General features: G+C 40.3%; 1 protein-coding gene and 1 long non-coding RNA gene across 8 annotated transcripts in view; one reads left to right on the forward strand and one right to left on the reverse strand.

Annotated features, from left to right (window-relative positions):
* Nucleotides 1-3,749: 3,749 nt before the first annotated feature.
* On the forward strand, nucleotides 3,750-8,130 carry LOC119148922. The gene is made up of 2 exons (XR_005104534.1): nucleotides 3,750-5,178; nucleotides 7,632-8,130. It is a non-coding gene; the product is annotated as an uncharacterized LOC119148922 (long non-coding RNA).
* Nucleotides 5,258-17,579, reverse strand: part of NEK1 (NIMA related kinase 1) — a 48,997-nt gene continuing 36,675 nt past the window's right edge. For 4 of the 7 annotated variants that reach the window (XM_037389567.1, XM_037389577.1, XM_037389586.1 and 1 more), the window contains 9 exons: nucleotides 17,225-17,404; nucleotides 16,529-16,649; nucleotides 16,256-16,338; nucleotides 14,879-15,096; nucleotides 12,131-12,285; nucleotides 11,029-11,240; nucleotides 8,789-8,922; nucleotides 8,377-8,509; nucleotides 5,259-6,371 (listed from right to left, as the gene is read on the reverse strand). In XM_037389567.1, the coding sequence (XP_037245464.1) occupies nucleotides 6,358-6,371; nucleotides 8,377-8,509; nucleotides 8,789-8,922; nucleotides 11,029-11,240; nucleotides 12,131-12,285; nucleotides 14,879-15,096; nucleotides 16,256-16,338; nucleotides 16,529-16,649; nucleotides 17,225-17,404 (1,250 nt within the window). In that variant the 3' untranslated portion in view covers nucleotides 5,259-6,357. Of the gene's footprint in view, nucleotides 6,372-8,376; nucleotides 8,510-8,788; nucleotides 8,923-11,028; nucleotides 11,241-12,130; nucleotides 12,286-14,878; nucleotides 15,097-16,255; nucleotides 16,339-16,528; nucleotides 16,650-17,224; nucleotides 17,405-17,579 lie in introns of all 7 variants that reach the window. The other 3 variants (XM_037389603.1, XM_037389612.1, XM_037389594.1) reach the window with 3 other exon arrangements.

A 17,579-nucleotide genomic window follows, 5' to 3' on the forward strand; every position in this document is an offset into this window, starting at 1 on the left:
TCGATAATGGCAATTAGATGCATTTATTACTGTCTTCTAGATGTCTTTATCAAGAGTTGTTACAGCTCAATACAGAGGAAGAAACAGAGTTTAGGGGAAGTACAACAGCTGTAGCAATTTGTAAGAAGGAGATTGACCCTTAGGCAGTGGTCATGTTGGTATAGCTCCGCAATAGATAGAGCTCTAGCTCGTCATTAACGGCATCTCAGGTTTTCTGTCTTTTCTGTATCCCCATCAAATCAATCACGTCTTCAGAAAAAGGCTACTTACCTTATTTTTGCAACACTACTCTGGCAGCATGTAAATAGTTCTAGCAGCAATAAAACAAGCAGCAATGAGAACTCTTGACTGCTGATGGGGAAGGTGATAGAGGGAGAAAATGGCATCCCTGAAGTATAGCTTGGGATTTAAAATTCTATCAAGAGAGCTAGAACTGCAGAGTTTTTGCCTAAAATTTGTATCTGGGGAGGTTTTATCCTATACTGAAGATACAGCAAAAATGCATACTTCATCCCTTCCCCTGGAGAAGAGATTACTGTCAGGACTGTTGGTGGGATACAGCAAAAATTAGGGTATGTCAGGGACCTGATTATGGTTCCATTATCCTCAGAGCGTGTCTGCATCAGCTTGAGCCATGGTGCTATTTAAAACTGACCTGTATTTTCTCCTGGCTAACTATAGTCCCTAAGGGAACATCCATCAGCCAAGCAGAAGTGACTCCAGCAACATCCCAGCTTCACACTTGATACAGTCAACCACAGGAATGATTTGTGAAAGAACTGTCACGGCCATCCTGAAACTACACAAATGCTACCTTACTGGAGTTTTCCCACCATGCAACCTGCCTGGTTTTGGCTTTTGTTGTGCCGCTAATGTGAAAAAACTCTCCAAGTCTTTGGCTCTGTGAGTTTTTTAACTGTCTCATTAAAAAGACAGTTAATGGAATTAGCTAAATCCCATCTTGGTTTAAAAATGCCTTGGAAATAAAATCTGGAAGAGTGCACCGGATCAAAGGTGCTCAAGGCAAGCAATTTAGCAGGAGCAGCTGAACTCCTCTGTATGTGTCTCACAAGTAACTACAAATGAATATATTTTTATGGGAGCAGTTCAATTAAGGTTGTAGTTGCTGAAGGAGTGGTTTTAAGACTCTTGCACAAGCCAACCGTTCAAAGTGCTACTGTTTGAATTGATGAACTCATCAGCTCAGCTGGAAAACATCAACTTGGAAAAGCATTTGAAGTGTGTGTTGCATTAATGCGCACATTTAATTTAAAGGAAGAAGGAAGCTCTTTAGGGATTTTAAAACTAGTACTTAAACTCTGCAAATTGCTCCGTCTAAACTGCTATGATAAAAATGGCAAAAAGAAACGTTCTAGGAATGGTAACCATTGGTTTATATTTTATGCTAAATTTTAATCTATGTGGCTCATGAATGACCAAGTGTTAAAACAAGATTTGAGAAAGCACACAGTTACTTGGGCAGAAGAACGTTTAAAAGGATTGAAGGATCACATTTCTGTATTTGTCTTTGGTTTATCACAGTTCATAAAATTAAGTAGAGCCTGGCTTCATTGGAGCCTTGTTGAGGTGCTTTTAGTGGCGAGATAGAAGTGAAATCACCTAATTTAGCCAGGGGCCATGCTCCTGCCTCACCCGCTGGCAGAGGGGGAGGCTGGTGCAGCACCCAGCCGGGCACAGCATCACAGCTGGGCTAAGAACTTTTCGTTTAGTTGAATTCACATCTGGTCATTGGGGGAAACAGGACACACCGTGCCATCCTCCGGGCCCCCAGGAAAAGGAGTGTAAGGGTGACGGAACCGGTACAAGCAGAGCCCTATCTAAAGCCTTGTGAACCCAGCCGAGCAAGTGCCGTGTATTTCCTTGCAGTTTTGATTTGTGACTTATTTGTGCGTAACAACGTTTTGTAAACGTACCAAGATTTGTGTTTGTGCGCAGGGTTTCCAGAACGCGGCCTTGTACCGGGAGATACTCCTCAGTCACAGGAACCTGAAACTCCCGCGCTGATTTCGGGCTCCCCGCCTACCTATAGGCCGGTCCCCGCGGGACCCTACCGAGGGGCGCCAGGGAGCCCCGCGGCTGCGGTGCGGACCCCGCTGCGCGCCCGCGGGGCCGCCTCAGGCAGCGGTGGCGGCACGCCCGGCCCCTCCCCGCCCGGCCCCTCTGCTGCCACCTGGCGGCGGCGCGGCGGCACCGCGGCGTGCGCCGCGCCCGCTCCCTGGGGCGGGCCGAGTTGCGGGCGGCCGGGGTCCCGCTCGGGTGTCGTTCCCCTGCAGGCAGATGGGGGGACGCGACGCACACCGAACGAACCCCACCTTACAGCAATCAACTCGGTCGCTGTGGCGCAGCGCCCGGCGGGCAGCGCCGCTCCCGGGCCGGAGAGCCGGGCTGACGCCGTTGGCCGCTGCCAGGAGCAGCCGCGGGAGATTTGAACGGCCGTTGTTGGGGGGGAGGCGCCGCAGGGAGGGCCCCGCGCCGTGCCGGTGGGCCCGCAGCCCGGGCGTGCGCTGGGGCCCCGCCAGGAGGGCGGGAACCCGCCGCTGTTCCGGCAGGGAAAGCCCCTGCGGCGCGTGGTGCCGCCGGCCGCGGAGCCGGTGGGGCGGGGGCCGCGCGGGCCGTCGGGGGCCGCCAGAGCCGTGGCCCTTCTGGGGAAAAGGCGGGCACCTGCGCGTGTGTGCGCGGGCCGGTGACCTGGCACGACGGGTGACCGGGTTGCAGGGACAGTTAAAAGGCAGCGCGGTATTAGAGGAGCCAAGGTGGAGAGGGGGGTGTAGGGGCCGTGCTGCCCTAGCGGGCACCGCAGGGGCACCCTGGCCCCTGGTGACCCACCAAACCAGGACTCTGCGTCAGCCTCCACCCTCCTGCATCACAGCCCGGAACAGACATGGTGCTTTAATACCTGTAGACACCCACGAGCAAGGTCTGCAAGGAGAAACCATACCAGAATCACACAGTGGATACCCTAAAAAGAAACAAGTGCTTGTAGTGGGCGACGATCTGTTAAGAGGCACTTGGGTGCCCACCCTGAGGTGCCAGCCTGACAGGCGGTCACGTGAGGCATGCTGCCTGCCGCAAGCTGAGGGCCCAGATGTTGCAGAGAAGGTGCCTCAAATTGTCGAGAGCATGGACTACTGTCCACTGCCACTCTTCCGTGTGGGCATGAATGCCACCACAAACCAGAACCTGGGCAGAATCAAGGATGACTATAAAACCCTGTGGTGCAAGTGACAAAATTTTGGTGCCCGAGTCACTTTTTCTTCCATATTACCACTAAGAGGAAAGAGTGCTGCCAGAAATAGACATATAATGCACATCAACTTCTGGCTTCTTTGCTGGTGTCGTCATGAGGGTCTTGACCTCTATGACAACGGGACATTCTTTGATGACTGTAGCCTGTTAGGGAGGGATGGGATCCATCTGTCTGGAAGAGGCAAGGGAATCTTTGGCAGCGGGCTGGGTGGTTTGGCGAGTTGGGCTTTAAACTGAAGGGTTCGGTGGGGAGGGGTCCAAAGTGGCAATGCTCACGCCATAGCATCTAACCAGGGAATAAGCCAGGCCAAGCAGAGCAGTGACAAATGTTCCTTTGCGGCCTCCCAAGATGAGACCCAGCAGGCCAGCCGCCTCAGGGGTGCGCGTGGCTATGGCAGACCCTCTCCCACTCCTCCGGGGAAACCCACGTGCTCAGTTACCTCTCTGCAACACCTGCACGCCAAGGCACGCAGCGTGGGGAACAGACAGGAAGAATCAGAGATCTGCGTGGCCGTCGCAGGGCCCCGATCTCATTGCAATTACAGAGACATGGTGGGACAGCTCGCGTGACTGGAATGCTACGTGGATGGCTTTCCCCTAGTTCAGGAGGATCAGGTTAGAGATTGGGCAAACTTGACACCCATAAATCCATGGACCCTGATGGGATGCAGCGTTAATTACTGATAAATTGTGTGGATGTCTCAAGAGCACAGAGAACCTTGCCAGGAATATGGTATACTGGAACTTTGCTTCAGCCAGCCACTCGCTTACCAGACCACAGAAATGTTAGTCATCTACTTTGATTCAAGTTGCCCTACCAGGTAATACGTTTTTCTGAAGTACCTTCTAGGAGAGAGTTCAAATACATGCTCAAAAGTTCAGCAAACTGAAGGCCAAAAGCCTCTTCAGACTTTGTTCTTCAAAAAGGACTGCAGGCACTGTGGCTGGGGTAAGAGTGGAGCCAGTTAGCAGTCAAGACTCCCATCTTCCTGCCACAAGGACACATGCCTTCTGCTACTGCCTCACTGCTGGGGTTTTAGTCCTTTCTGTTCTGTAGAAGGTCAGATAACTCAAGGTGTACACACAGCTAGAAATAGGACAGTTAGGCAGAAGATTCCAGTGTCATAGACTACAATCATGGCTGCAGGGCAGCACAATAGAGGCATTAGGGGTTGTGTATGTTGGGATGGGTGTATTTACGGTTTTTTGGGTTTTTTGTGGTGGTGTTTTTTTTTTTTAAGATTCCTCATCTGAACTACAATTGGCTTCAGGGATCAAGAAGAAAGACTTGAGGATGGGGACATAATGTGAAATAGTTTACAGACTATGTTTTGTGCCATAAATACCACTCTGCATCTCAGTTTGCAACTAGAAAATCCCTTCTAGTGAACGCAATATGAATACAAGCCAAATGCTCAACTCTTTTCAATACATTATTACATACAGACCAATACATTGTCTTGAAGTCACCCTGTCCTTGATGGTGTTGTAGTGTACATTTAACAGGGATTTGGAATTGCTGAAGAAATACTTTTATCTGAGAACTTATTTGCTGTGTCAATTTTAATCTAGCTCTTGAGGGATTTCAAGGATATCTGGTATTGCTTGTCAGGCTTGAAGATTATTCTTGAAAAGCTGTGCACAATCTGTGCACATTTTTCAAATCATTAATTGATAAAAAGCTTTATGTCTGCAAAGCTTGAAGTCTGCAGATCATGTCCATTTTTCTTACCAGATGCAAGCCAGCACACTGCATAAGAAATGAAGAATGTCACTAATGATATGATTTCAATTTGGAAAGAATGAAACGTCCCCCAAACCCTTAACTTCAGTAAGAGTGTATCACCTTGAGCAAATTCAAACCCACAGAGCACAGAGTATACCAGTGGTATATCTTCTTCTTTCCATAAGGTTCATCTATATTCTTTTAAATCTAAAGGTTTTGGGTCCTCCCTTCCCCCCCTAAAGGTGGGCAAGGTATGATTTGAAAAAGCAAACCTGAAAAAGAAAAATAACACTGACTCCTTCTTTCCTAAAGTCTTCAGAGTGTATTTGCTAAATGTCATGGACAATGTAGCTGATGAGGATAATCTCTCTGAATAGATTATTCAGCAGTGAAAACGGGAATGGAAGACAAGCCTAGAGAATAGCCTCAAAATTTACTGCAGGAAGTTTAAGAAAAAGAAAAAAAAGAAAGGGGAAGGAGAAACGAAGCAGCATAGGACAAAACCAGCACTGTTTCGAACAATGATGATAATTTCTTATCAGATGAAGCAAGAGATGTTTATCAAGTAAATAAGGTTATTAAAAAATATATTAAGAGCATTCATGATTATTAATTTTACTCTCATCACAGGTTCCCAGGATCCAGCTAAAATAGAGTAAGTTTTGGTCTACCTTTAAGAGTTGGATATGTTTAAAAAAATTAACACTTTTCAGTGGGCAAAACTTTAATAACAACACCATAAAACAAGTATACAAAAATCATGTACATATTTTGACAGTTCTAAATAATATATATATATATGTATACTTGATTTTACTTTGTGGAAAAAAAACCTTTTGGCAGTTTTTGATTGTGACTAGCTGTATTTGGAAAAAAAAACAAACAAACCAACTTTTTCTCAAATAGGGCAGTTGAAAGTTTGACAGTTTATCAGATTCGTAACAAGAGACTTACTGTAGGGTAAGCTAATAAAGCTGTTCCAGAGATGATGACTGGAAAACAACAGCATGCTGAACATCTGCCCCTGTATAGTACTGGAAATACTTTGAATATTTTGACAGCAAAACCAAGGAAATGCGGGTTAGAAGAAACCTGGTTTTCCTTTTAGGGTGGTGGAAATCAAGCTACAAAATTTTGGGCATCTGATATTTAATGAACACATACGCAAGTACACACAAGAGGAGTGTATAGGTATCTCAGTTTTAAAAGGCATGTTTTTCCTCTTTTTCATACATTCAACATTCTTTCTTCAAGTCTTGCTTCTCCTGCCTCATGTTACATTTTCCACTACAATTTGTTATGCAGCTGTGCAGACTTCAAACACCGACACGTAGTACAGCATTAAGGAATTTCCTGAGTCAGGTTTATTCATCGTTATCTGTAAAAAGCAGGAGAGGGGGAAGACAGGGTGAAAAGGAGCCACGCACACACACACACTTGCTCTCAACTGGAATTACAAAATTGGGAACCACAATTTAGTAAGGAATAATACAAGAATTCACTAAGTTAGTCACCAAAGCTGTCTTGAAAGCACTATGTGTACAGATACTGAACAACATGTCATCTTTCTTGGATTAGTGAATTTAAGATAGTTTCATCTCAAGTGGTCTGCTTCAGTTAGAGCAGTCCTATTTGTAAAGAGCAATATATTGTTTTCTAACTTTTCTTATTTGAAGAGTATAAAACTTGTGTGGCAGAAGCTCCTGAACATGCTTCTGACTGTCACTTGTCCTCTACTCACCTTTATTAGCACAGGATTTTTTCTTTAAACGTCTGAAATTTAAAGAACTGCTTTAAATGTCATTCTTTATGTACTTTGGTATTAAAGTACTGTATGTACTTTAAATGTCTGACATGTAAAGAACTACTTTTTCTTTACATTTTTGTATGCTACCACAGATTTGTAAAATACAGAATTAGAACTGAAGCTATTAAAAATAGTCACTTGTTAATCGGCATTTCACAAGATGAAAGGCAGCTCATTTTAATAGGATTCATTCAGACAACAGCTTACAATCTGTATGCCAACATTTCAGCAAACTGTCATTTAAGCCTTTTAGTATTAGTTTTAAAATATCCTTAAGGCAAAGTGGCAAGGAAAAGCAACCGGTAACACTATAGTTACCATTTTCTTTTTCCATACTGCCAGTGCTTTGGACGCTTGATAAAAAAACGACTACGATATATCCTTCCAATTCTGTCATTAAATCAATAAATTGTGGTTGAAAAAATGTTTCAGACACTTTTCTGTCATATAACACAGGATGAAAACAACATGGTACTGGTTATTCTTGCTGAGTGGTTCTGTACCGGTAGCAAAAAAAAAAAATGGGGAAAATCTAAACTGTATTAAAAGTTTTTTTTTTGAATTATTGTTTGTAAAAATATTTCCCCCCCCCAAGCATTTACATATAAAAAAACATAGAAAGCTGTAATCTTATTTGACCCTTCATTCACTGCTATTGCAACACACTCGTAAAAGCATTTAAAAGATGCAGAAAGTAGACGTTGGTTAACATGCGTTAGAAGTATTTTTTCAAAATTGAAAATCATTGCATACATTTCTAAAGCCAATATATAATGCTTCTGATTTATATTAACATAATTGAGATTTTAATTTCTTTATTTTTCTCTCCAGTAAAGACATCCACCATTAGAAATCTAAAATTTCATCACTGCAGTTAAGTTTTTGACATGAGAGCAAAAACCACCAAACCATTTCTCATTGATAGCGGTCTATGTGGTATTTCACAGAGTAACTCTGCAAGATGTAGGAGCTATCCGTCTGCCTAGCAACCTCTGCTAAGCTAGGCAGAGCTCGAAAGCAAGATAAATTCTCTTCAAGTATTACTGAGCCACCTGAAAACTAAGATGGATGGTACCTCCACATCAAGTTCTTCTGAAACATGACAATCACAGGATAAAGAGCCACGTGACATTTTCTTTTCAGGAAAGCAGCGATACTGCAACCCATTACAAATACAGAGTTTTAGAAAGAACAGTATTATTTTAGCTAAAAAATTCATTAATTTTGGAGATGAAATTGTTTTTAATTCTGAAAGTTTTATTCTAGATTTCCATCTTTGCAAACTGTGTAACTGCTTTACAGAGATTAAACAGTCATACTGCACCTTTCACAAGGTTTGTATTGTAATAAGTATTGTTACAGTTGACTGTATATGTACATACCGATCAATCAGAGTGGTCAGCATGCTTAATCAAAGCGTGCCATGTCTTGTCGCTGGAATAAGAATTTTTTTAATCAATTTAGCCAATCCATGTAACAAACCACAGATATGTTTTAGAAGTATATTAGAACCTATTGTATATGATCCAGAAAGAACATAAGACAAGCCGTAACTGCCAGGACACAGTGATATTACCTTCTTGGTACACTCCATCTGCCATTACTAGGTGAAGTATTTTGGCGTACAGGTGTTTGTGTTCGTTTCCAAGAATAGTCTGAACTATGGTTGAACAAATATCAATATTTTCATCTTCATCTTCATGTATAGCCTAGGAGAAAGGACAACTCATGTTGCCAAAATTGAAACGGGCAGAGATTTAAGTAGTTCAAATTTATTAAATGCAATTCATGGTTAAACCCAAAGTTCTCCTTTTGGTTCCAATGGCATGGCATTTTCTCTCTTAATATTTTAGTATGTTGAAACAGAATAAAAGCCTGAAGAAATTAGCATCGATTCCATTCACACAATGCAGTTAGTTACTGGCACAGTAAACGGCCCTAGGTACTCGTTTCTTAAAATATTTTCCACTTAAGGTTATTCTACAAACCTTTATTTTCTCATAAACTTCAATGAATTTGTCAAAACCTATTTCCTGCTCCAGGTTATATCTCAGCTCTTCCAAATGGCTGAAGATACTATCACATTCTTCACATTCACTGGCAATCTCTCCATCACTATTATCTATAAAGAAAGAAAACAGTAAAACCACATCATTTTTCCTACACTCTTCATGTTGTTTCTACATCCCTAAACTTGATATCCACACAGACCTCTAAATGTAAAGAAAGCAGGTAAGCTCAGGAGCACCAGATGATGTTGGCAGATGTTCTGACCAACCTGCGCGGAACATCCCTTTTATTGACAGCAAAGAAATTCAGAATCCCAAATGGGAAGCATCGAGCTCTCTCCTCTAAACCCCCACTCTGATAGTTAGCCATAAGGGTATTCACACTGGAGGAAAACAAGGTACAGTCTTAAAGCAGATTTCCATTTAGCAAAGCTATGTTAGCAGGTCAAGTTCCATATAACCATTCCACATATTTCTGAGGTGGAACGGATGCAGGGTTCAGTGGCTGTCCTGTGTGCTAGGGAAAAACGCTCCTTAATGAAGCAGCTGTCTCGTAGCAGAAAATAAGGACGTGTATATTAAGAATCAGTTATTTAATTTTTTCACTGAGATGCATCTTGTTGCATGGAGCAAGTCTAAAAAACACAGTACTAATTTCACTACAAAGTTCCTCATTTTTTAAGAATGTATCTCTTGTGTGGCAAATTCAATATGCCAATAAAATATATAAGCAAAATCAAGACGATTTTGCTTATAGGCTACAGGAATCTTAAAAATAGGTTGGGAACAGTCAAACATCAGGTAAGCCTATACAAAAAAAGGATCTATCTAAAAATACAAGATGGAATCCCTGTGTAAAATCCTATTATAAAATGCAAACTGCTTTTGCCCAAGACAAAAACTTCCTTAAATATTTGAATTATAAAAGGACTTATCTACCCAGGGAAAAATATACAACTTTCTAGATTTCAGAACTTATATAAAATCTTTACACCAATACATAGTATTGCCTGGTAGGTCACAGACTTTGTGAGTTAGTATTAAAAATCTTACTACTTTTGATTCCTGTATAATCCTGATCAAATCATACCCCTGACTCTAGTACCATAGTCACATCAACAAGAAATTATCACTGAAATAACAACAAAAGTTGCATATAGGTTAAAAACTTATTAGATGCCTTCTCATCCTGTATTTAACTTCTGGATCTTGAACAGATTTGGTTCAAAGTTCCGTCTGTTCCCCTGAGTTTTGAAGGCCTTCCTCCTGCCCCCACAATGAAACCTGCAATTCCTATGAAGTATCATAAATCTAGAAGGTGGGACGCTGACACCAAATACCGTAAACGCTTGCAACAACAGCAGAATCACATAAACAGATAGTATTGCGTGTTACCAGTGTATAATATCAGCACTGTCGAAAAAAGAAAGATGGTATTACCTAAGTTTATTTTATGTTAAAATACTTATGGGAGTGTATTATACAGATAATATCTTGAAGGTATATTTACAAATTTTCTATTTTTTTTAAATATCTTCAATAAACTGAAATTACACAAAAGCTATGGTTTAGATTAGTTGATTTTCTACATCTTTTTATACCTATACTTCTAAATGCGCTTTATTTTACAGCGGTAGTGAAATATTTTTATTTCAACCAGAATTTAAAAAACAGAACTGAGACTTCAGGACAGCATTGTGTATAGCTAATGCAAAACGCTACAAGCAGTAATACATTTTTCTGTCTCATTTTTAGCTTGACTGCATTAATAGCTATTTCGGGCTAAGTACAAGGTTAATAATTCCATGTTCCTTTTGATTGCCTGTTAAATTAATTAATTGCAATGTAAGCTGAATCCCTGATACTCCAGTCATGTCAATTGCTATTTCTTTTTCACTCTTGACTGCAGTCATGAATTATTCAAAACATATGATGTGCAGTCTTTGATCATCCTTGAAGACAAGTTTTAGATGACTAGAAAAAGTGATTCAAAATCACAGCCTAACAAATAGCGAACATTTGCAACATTGAATGTTGCTTAGATGTTGACCTTAACATTCAGAAAATCTAAATATTATCTAATTTTTTAAAAAGTTCTGCATAAAACCTACTAGTCAGAACTTTATTTCATTACAAGTATACCATAGAAACATTACTCTGTGTTTGAATTGTTAACATCAATAAGTAACTTATAAAACAGGTATAAACAGAAATTATACCTGACTGCCATTCTTCGTTAAGTGCACTTTCACTGCTGGGGTTATTTTCATCTCCTTCATCCAGCTCTGTACCATTTGTTATGCATTCAGTGACGTTAGCCTTTAGAGTAGACTCCTCCTCTTCACTGAATTCCTCACTAGGCTGCTCCCTAAGCAGTTGTTCCATTGAGGCCCGGAGTTCCTGCAAATCTGTATCTGCCTCCCCAAACATACTAAAGGAAAGTGACAGAAAGTTAATTTAATTAATACTTTACAAGACAAACTCTGTAGGAAATGCTCATTTCTTTTGTTAAGCCAACAAACTGGAAAGCCAATGTAGCTGGAGAAGGAAAAAAAAAGTATTATAAAAAAATAAAAAGATAAATATTTGTGTCCTCAGTCCAACATGATTATAGCATTGACACCATTACATCATGCAAGACACAGGGAATAGAGATTAGCTAAACAAATACCAGATAATTTTGTAAAAAGATGACGACAGGTCCTCAATTCAACTTTATTAGTAAGGTTATTTCAAAATCTTTGCATTGATGCACTATTATAGAACCCTGGCAAGTATAACAATCCAGATAAAAATATGTCTGGAGCTAAAAGATCTAGATCTCATCGGAACAGATACACCAGATGACTTTATCTCTGCAGACTACCCAAGCTGCAGGAAATAATCAAGCACCAAGGTCAGATTTTGAAGCCCCTGAAATAATTTGGGGGACTTGAAGGACATCCCAATACAACGACAGAGAAGATAGATGAGCGAGATTCCCAGAACGTACAAAGAAAGGAAATATTCAAGAAATCTTTATTTCTAGAAGAGCAGTAGCCATCAACTTTGATCTGCTTCCGTGGAATGCAAGGTGCAAAAGCCAGGCAGAGTAGCATCTTGGATGGAATTTGGAAATTTGGACAGCTTATTGTAAGCAGTACATTCCATTAACTTCTCAGTTCTCTGGAACAAGACTCAAAGTAAATGGTGATTCAATACAGGATATTTAAAATTTAGGTAAAACCCCCATGCTGGTGTACTGTAACTGTTAGCATCTAACCAAAAATATTCTTGATCTAAGACACCTGTTTAAATACTTGATAAACTTGATACACTCACATATCCTCAGAATCGGAGGGTCCTTCTTTGGCTTGCTCATCTTCTGTATCATCTATTTCAAGATTATGTTGATGCTGCACATCTGCTACACTGGGAACATCGACTAAAGTTCTGTACAGTTTGTAAAGATCTGGGAGTGAACACGTTCTCAGCATCTGCAAAGGTAATGGAAAGCCTGTTTGGTAACAATACTAAAGACAGGCTGTGGTTACAAAATACTTTAAAAATGAGATTTTTTTTGGTCCTTTTTCATTTGAAAGTTAATTTCAAAATAACTGTGTGTCCAGCACAGGTACTCTCATCGAAAATTTGACATCTTGAATTTTGCCTCTCAGCTAAAATGAAAGCATTCCTTCTGCTTTCACAGGTTACAGCAATTGAAAAGCTTTAAGAACATCAACTGACATACAGAAACTAGTTTTGTGCAGATTTGTTCATTACTTTGATAGCTATCGAAAAAATAAAGGAACATTGCAGCAGATAATATATGTATACACACAATTGTTTACAACATATGTATATTAATCACAGCGTAGGACTATTTCAAGTAACTGACAAAAGAGTATTTTTTCAAAAATTACACTTTATTAGTTCTCTAGGCTGGTCACTGAAAACAGTAGCTTTTGTTTACAACACATTTCAAGGCAATTCCATAGTATTAGAACAAACTTCATTACAAGTGTTAGAAAGAAGTTCAAGTTACAACAGTAATTTATTGCAATGGAAATAAAGCAACATGGAAACAAAGTAACTGTTTGCTCAGTGAGCTATCAAATCTCTCTTTTAAAAAGTCTAAGAACTCTCCAACATTACTGAATATTCACCATAGTATTAATAAAACAAGAAACAAGACCTGATCTGCACTAAGAAGTTATACCAGTAAGCCCCACCTTCCTCCAAGCACAGCTCTGAATACATTCATGTTCAGTGTTTGTTCCTAATGAAAATCCCTACATTTCAATGAAAAAAAACCAGTTCCTCAGCTGCAATTTACACAAGCACAGTGTATTCATATGCTCAAATACCGAATCTCTTGTCGGCACACAGACAGAATATTACAGCCATCAAAGATGTAGCCACCTTTCTGACCACTACTACCACAGAAGACGGACTCTACCCCATCATTTGAAAGCTTGCAGTTATTTTGGAAAATGCTTCTTTTCCTATTATCCTACTTCTAGTAGCATACAGACCTGCCTACAGATAGGACACTAACTCTGTCTGCCCTGCTCCCTGCTAAAGGTTTCCTTAGTTTCTGGGCAAGAGCTGCCACAGAGGTGTATTTGGGACATTCCAGAAAGTTACATCTGCAGATACTGCAAAGACGTACTGAACATCCTCTTGCTGCAACCAAATGAGGAAAGGGAATTTGTTGCTCTCTTTTGTCTAGTTTATGGCAGCAGTAACAACACATCTGTTGCTTTTCTCCAAGCTCTCTGCTATTACGTAGAGCTCATCTGGTACTGCATTAACAATTCTGTGACATTATGGCTAAAACACATGCCAAAGATACAGTACCAAGTGACACACTGAAGCAGTTCATACCGATACACTGAAGAACTCCATTATAGACCATATCCATTACTTTCTAAATCCGATAAGGGTACAAAGGATGTTCATCTTCCTCCTACTCTCAACACAGCTTTTTGTGATCATTGTCCAACTGCCAGATAAACAGCTTCATAAACTGGGGAAGTTAATGACAGGCTAACTCTTGATGAATCAAAAGTAGAGTCATAAATCCATTTATGTGAATATATGGATCTGGGAAAACAGATACAAGCTTGTCAGGAAGCTTTATATAAACAGCACTATCCCCGATACTATGCTTCACAGCAATGCATCAACCAATAGATACTATTCAATATGCAATTAATCATCAACAGTGCAACTTCTTTCAGGCTGGGAGTCAAAAGATGAAACATTCTTCCTTACCTGGCATTCCACCACCTAGGAAATCCTTTACTACATATTGAGCAAATGGAATGCAGGTGTGCAAGTTTCAAGAGAAGCCTTGCCACCATTGTTTCTCCAAAAATCAGCTGCTGTTTTACACACTTTCTACTTTAGAACCTAGGCAAGTAATGCATGTAATTTAAGAATTTCATTTAATCTACTAGTTCCACAATTATTATTAAAATATTTTAAATTCATATCAAAACCAAATTCCACCATTCTATGCTTATTTCACAGACTGTGAGCTGCCACTCAACCCTACGTAGCTGGTCAAGGAAACACCTTCAAGAAAGCAGTTGGTTCCATTCACTCTTCTTCAGGCTTCCTGCTTCACAGCCAGAACCTGTGCTAGGTGGTTAAATCCTACAGGAAAAAACCCAATCACTTGGTTGCCAGAAATTACAAGATACCTTTGCTGATCTGTTCAGTGTTTATGTTTATCATGCCAAGGTAGTGATAAGTCTGAAAAACTGCACAGAAGGGAGAAAGCAGATAGGGGAAGTTAGGAATTTCCTCATCAGCTCCCTCAGTTATGTCTCAGAGAAGTGGTAGCATTCCTCCACAGACCCCTGGACACAGAACGCTGAACAGTGAAACCAGAGACTCACTGCTGCATGAGTCCTGCTGATACAACGGACATGGTGCAGTCATCCTGCAGGGCAGACATGGCTAGACAAATACAAACAGCTGCTGAAACAGTTATGCCATCTGTTCTGGCCTCATTCAGCCTCAATAAGAATAATAATAGCGCTACAGAGAAAAAAGTATTCCTTTTTATTTTTTTAAACTTGCCTTTGGGTCATTTGCATCAAAAAGCCCTGTAGAAAGTCCAATCAACAATGAACTTTTGCCTTTACTTTTTGCTGGCGATATGGAACGTGAACAAGGTACAAAAGGCTCTTCCTGTGAAGACTGAGCTGACAGAGCTGGTGAGGCTGTTGGTACAGCTGTGGGCTGTATTACCCTCTGGAATAAGGGTTCAGGTTGCGGAGAGTCACTGGAACAAGTTTCTGATACAGTAAAAGAAAGTCTGTTACAAATCCACATAGAGTAAAAACTCCAAGCTCTTAAGCAAAAGGTAACTACAGTGAACAAAACTAATTTCTGTTGTACAATTAAAGTGGAAAATAGATAGCATTGTAAAAAGTATTAAAATCTCTTTGGATGATTTTAGTAAATACATTATAATATGAAATTCTCCCATTTTAACTTTTTGAGAATATACACCCCCCAGCTATAGCCTATTCTGTTCTCATGCCTTCTAGCTTCTCATTATCCAGTCCAGGCCTGAAATTATGGTGTCATCCATTTTCATCTGTTGCTTCTTGCCTTATACTACATTTCTTCAAAGCTACCTCAACATAAGTTGCCCAAACACAGGGAAAAAAAAAACAGTTTGCTTAAGTCACCCATAAATAGATGCAAAAGTATCACCAATGATACTTGACAGTATTGCTAATGATTTTCTATTCTACTGTAAAATATGCAGACCTTCTGAAGTTACTTCAAAGACCTCCAAGAGCAAGCAATTCTTCTATGCCAGGGGTCCTCAAACTTTTTAACCAGGGGGCCGGCGCGCGGATGCAGTGGCAGGCAGTCATCTGCGGCTGCTTGGTTTCCCCCCCCAACCCCCGGCGGGGGGGGGGGCCGGGGGGTCTGTAAATACCGGGGGCCGGATTGAGGACCCTGGGGGGCCGTATCCAGCCCGCGGGCCGTAGTTTGAGGACCCCTGCTCTATGCAATAAAAGATTATCATTAGCAGCTGCTTAAAATATTTTTTATCCAAGCGGCAGCTTAATATTGATTTGAGATGTCTATAAACAAAGTAATACTTACTATTAAAATGTTATGAAATCTGATTATGTACTTAAATAGTCATTTCAAAAGGCTGTAACATTCAGAACCTTGACATTCACTTTGAAGTACCAGTATGGGCCACTGCCCTGTTCATCTACACACAGTGTTGCATGTTACATTTTCTTCCAAGTGGAAACAATAACACCCATAATTTGTCTTCCGAATCCATCAGAAATTGGCTTTTTAGAAATATGAACTAAAAAAAGAAAACAGAAAACCTACTCTTCCAGGGTTAGTGAAGAAGTGAGAAGGGATGGCTCAAGTACTCCATACTGTCAGCTACAATAAACAAAGCAAGAGACATCGACTGACCTTCTAGAACTTCCTTTTGTGGTTCCACCTTGTCAGGCAGTAGTTTCTCAGAAGCTGCCTCATTTCTCCTGTCATGTTGTGCCCTATTATAAAATGCCACATCCAGGGGAAACACCATGTAAAACCAGTCATTACTCTATGGAAAAAGTCATCAAGTACAGTCAAACAATGAAGCTTTAACTAAGCTTAACATTTTAACCAATGTATCTGAATCCTACTCAGTTAAAGCTAGTTTTTTAAACTGGAAAGAAGAGATCGGAAGAGAGTACTTACTTATCCTCTTTCTCTTTTACCCACACTTCATTAACAGTGATGGGAAATTCCTTACTCTCCTTACTGTGGTGCTTTTTATCTTCTGTTTCTTCCAAGATCTCTGCTTCCAAATCATCAGGCTCTAAAATTAATAAAGTTGTACATCTCATTAAAAATAAATCCCAAGCAAACAAAAAGACAGGAGAGACTACACATTTTAAGATTATATTTAAATCCTTTTGCTTTATTCATTTTCTGCATTTTGCAGAAACAACTGAAGTTTTGTAACCCCAGAGCTAAAAGTTTGTTTCTGATACAAGAAAAGTATCTTAAAGCTCCAACAAACTATGTCTTCTAATAACATTCCCCCAGATGTCAGCAGGGTGCTCTTATCATATAGGGGAAAAGATTCCAGCACAATTGATGGGGAGAAACAGAAAAATACCCTAACAAAACCAAAAAATTTGAAGCACTTTAGAATTCTACTTGTATTCTAGAAAGTTTTCTATAAGCACACAAAAAAGGTTTCTGGGAATTTACAAAACACATTAGTGAACCAAATTACAACACAGGCATAGAAAGCCCTTGGTCCCACCTGAAAGGTGTTAAGAAACTGCACATTACGTATGGAAAGATATAAAAGTATACAGGATCATTACTTCCCCTCATCAAATTGGAAAACAGATTGTAATTAGAATTACTAATGAAATGACTTACCATCCAGCATAATAGGTTTGCTCTGCAGCTGGGTTGCTCTTTGAGATTCCTCTGGTACAGTCATGTCAGACTCTGTGACACCAACTGGTACTGAAGACTGAGCTCCAACAGCAGGAAGAGCTTTCTCTTCCTTCTCCTCTGATGAGGACTGCTGATCTCCTTCAACAAGTTCTGTAGTACCTAACAGAAAATTATTCTATTATTTGAACAGTGCTTTAACACAGTTTCATAGTAAACTACAACGTGGCTACAAGGAAAGTTGAGGATTTTTGTTTCTTTAAAGGAAAACAGAACAGAAAAGTTGGCATGCTTTTATTATAACTACGATGAAGAGGAAAGCTAGAAATACTAAAAT

This window comes from Falco rusticolus, chromosome 1 (assembly GCF_015220075.1).
Source record: "Falco rusticolus isolate bFalRus1 chromosome 1, bFalRus1.pri, whole genome shotgun sequence".
Lineage (NCBI taxonomy): Eukaryota > Metazoa > Chordata > Aves > Falconiformes > Falconidae > Falco > Falco rusticolus.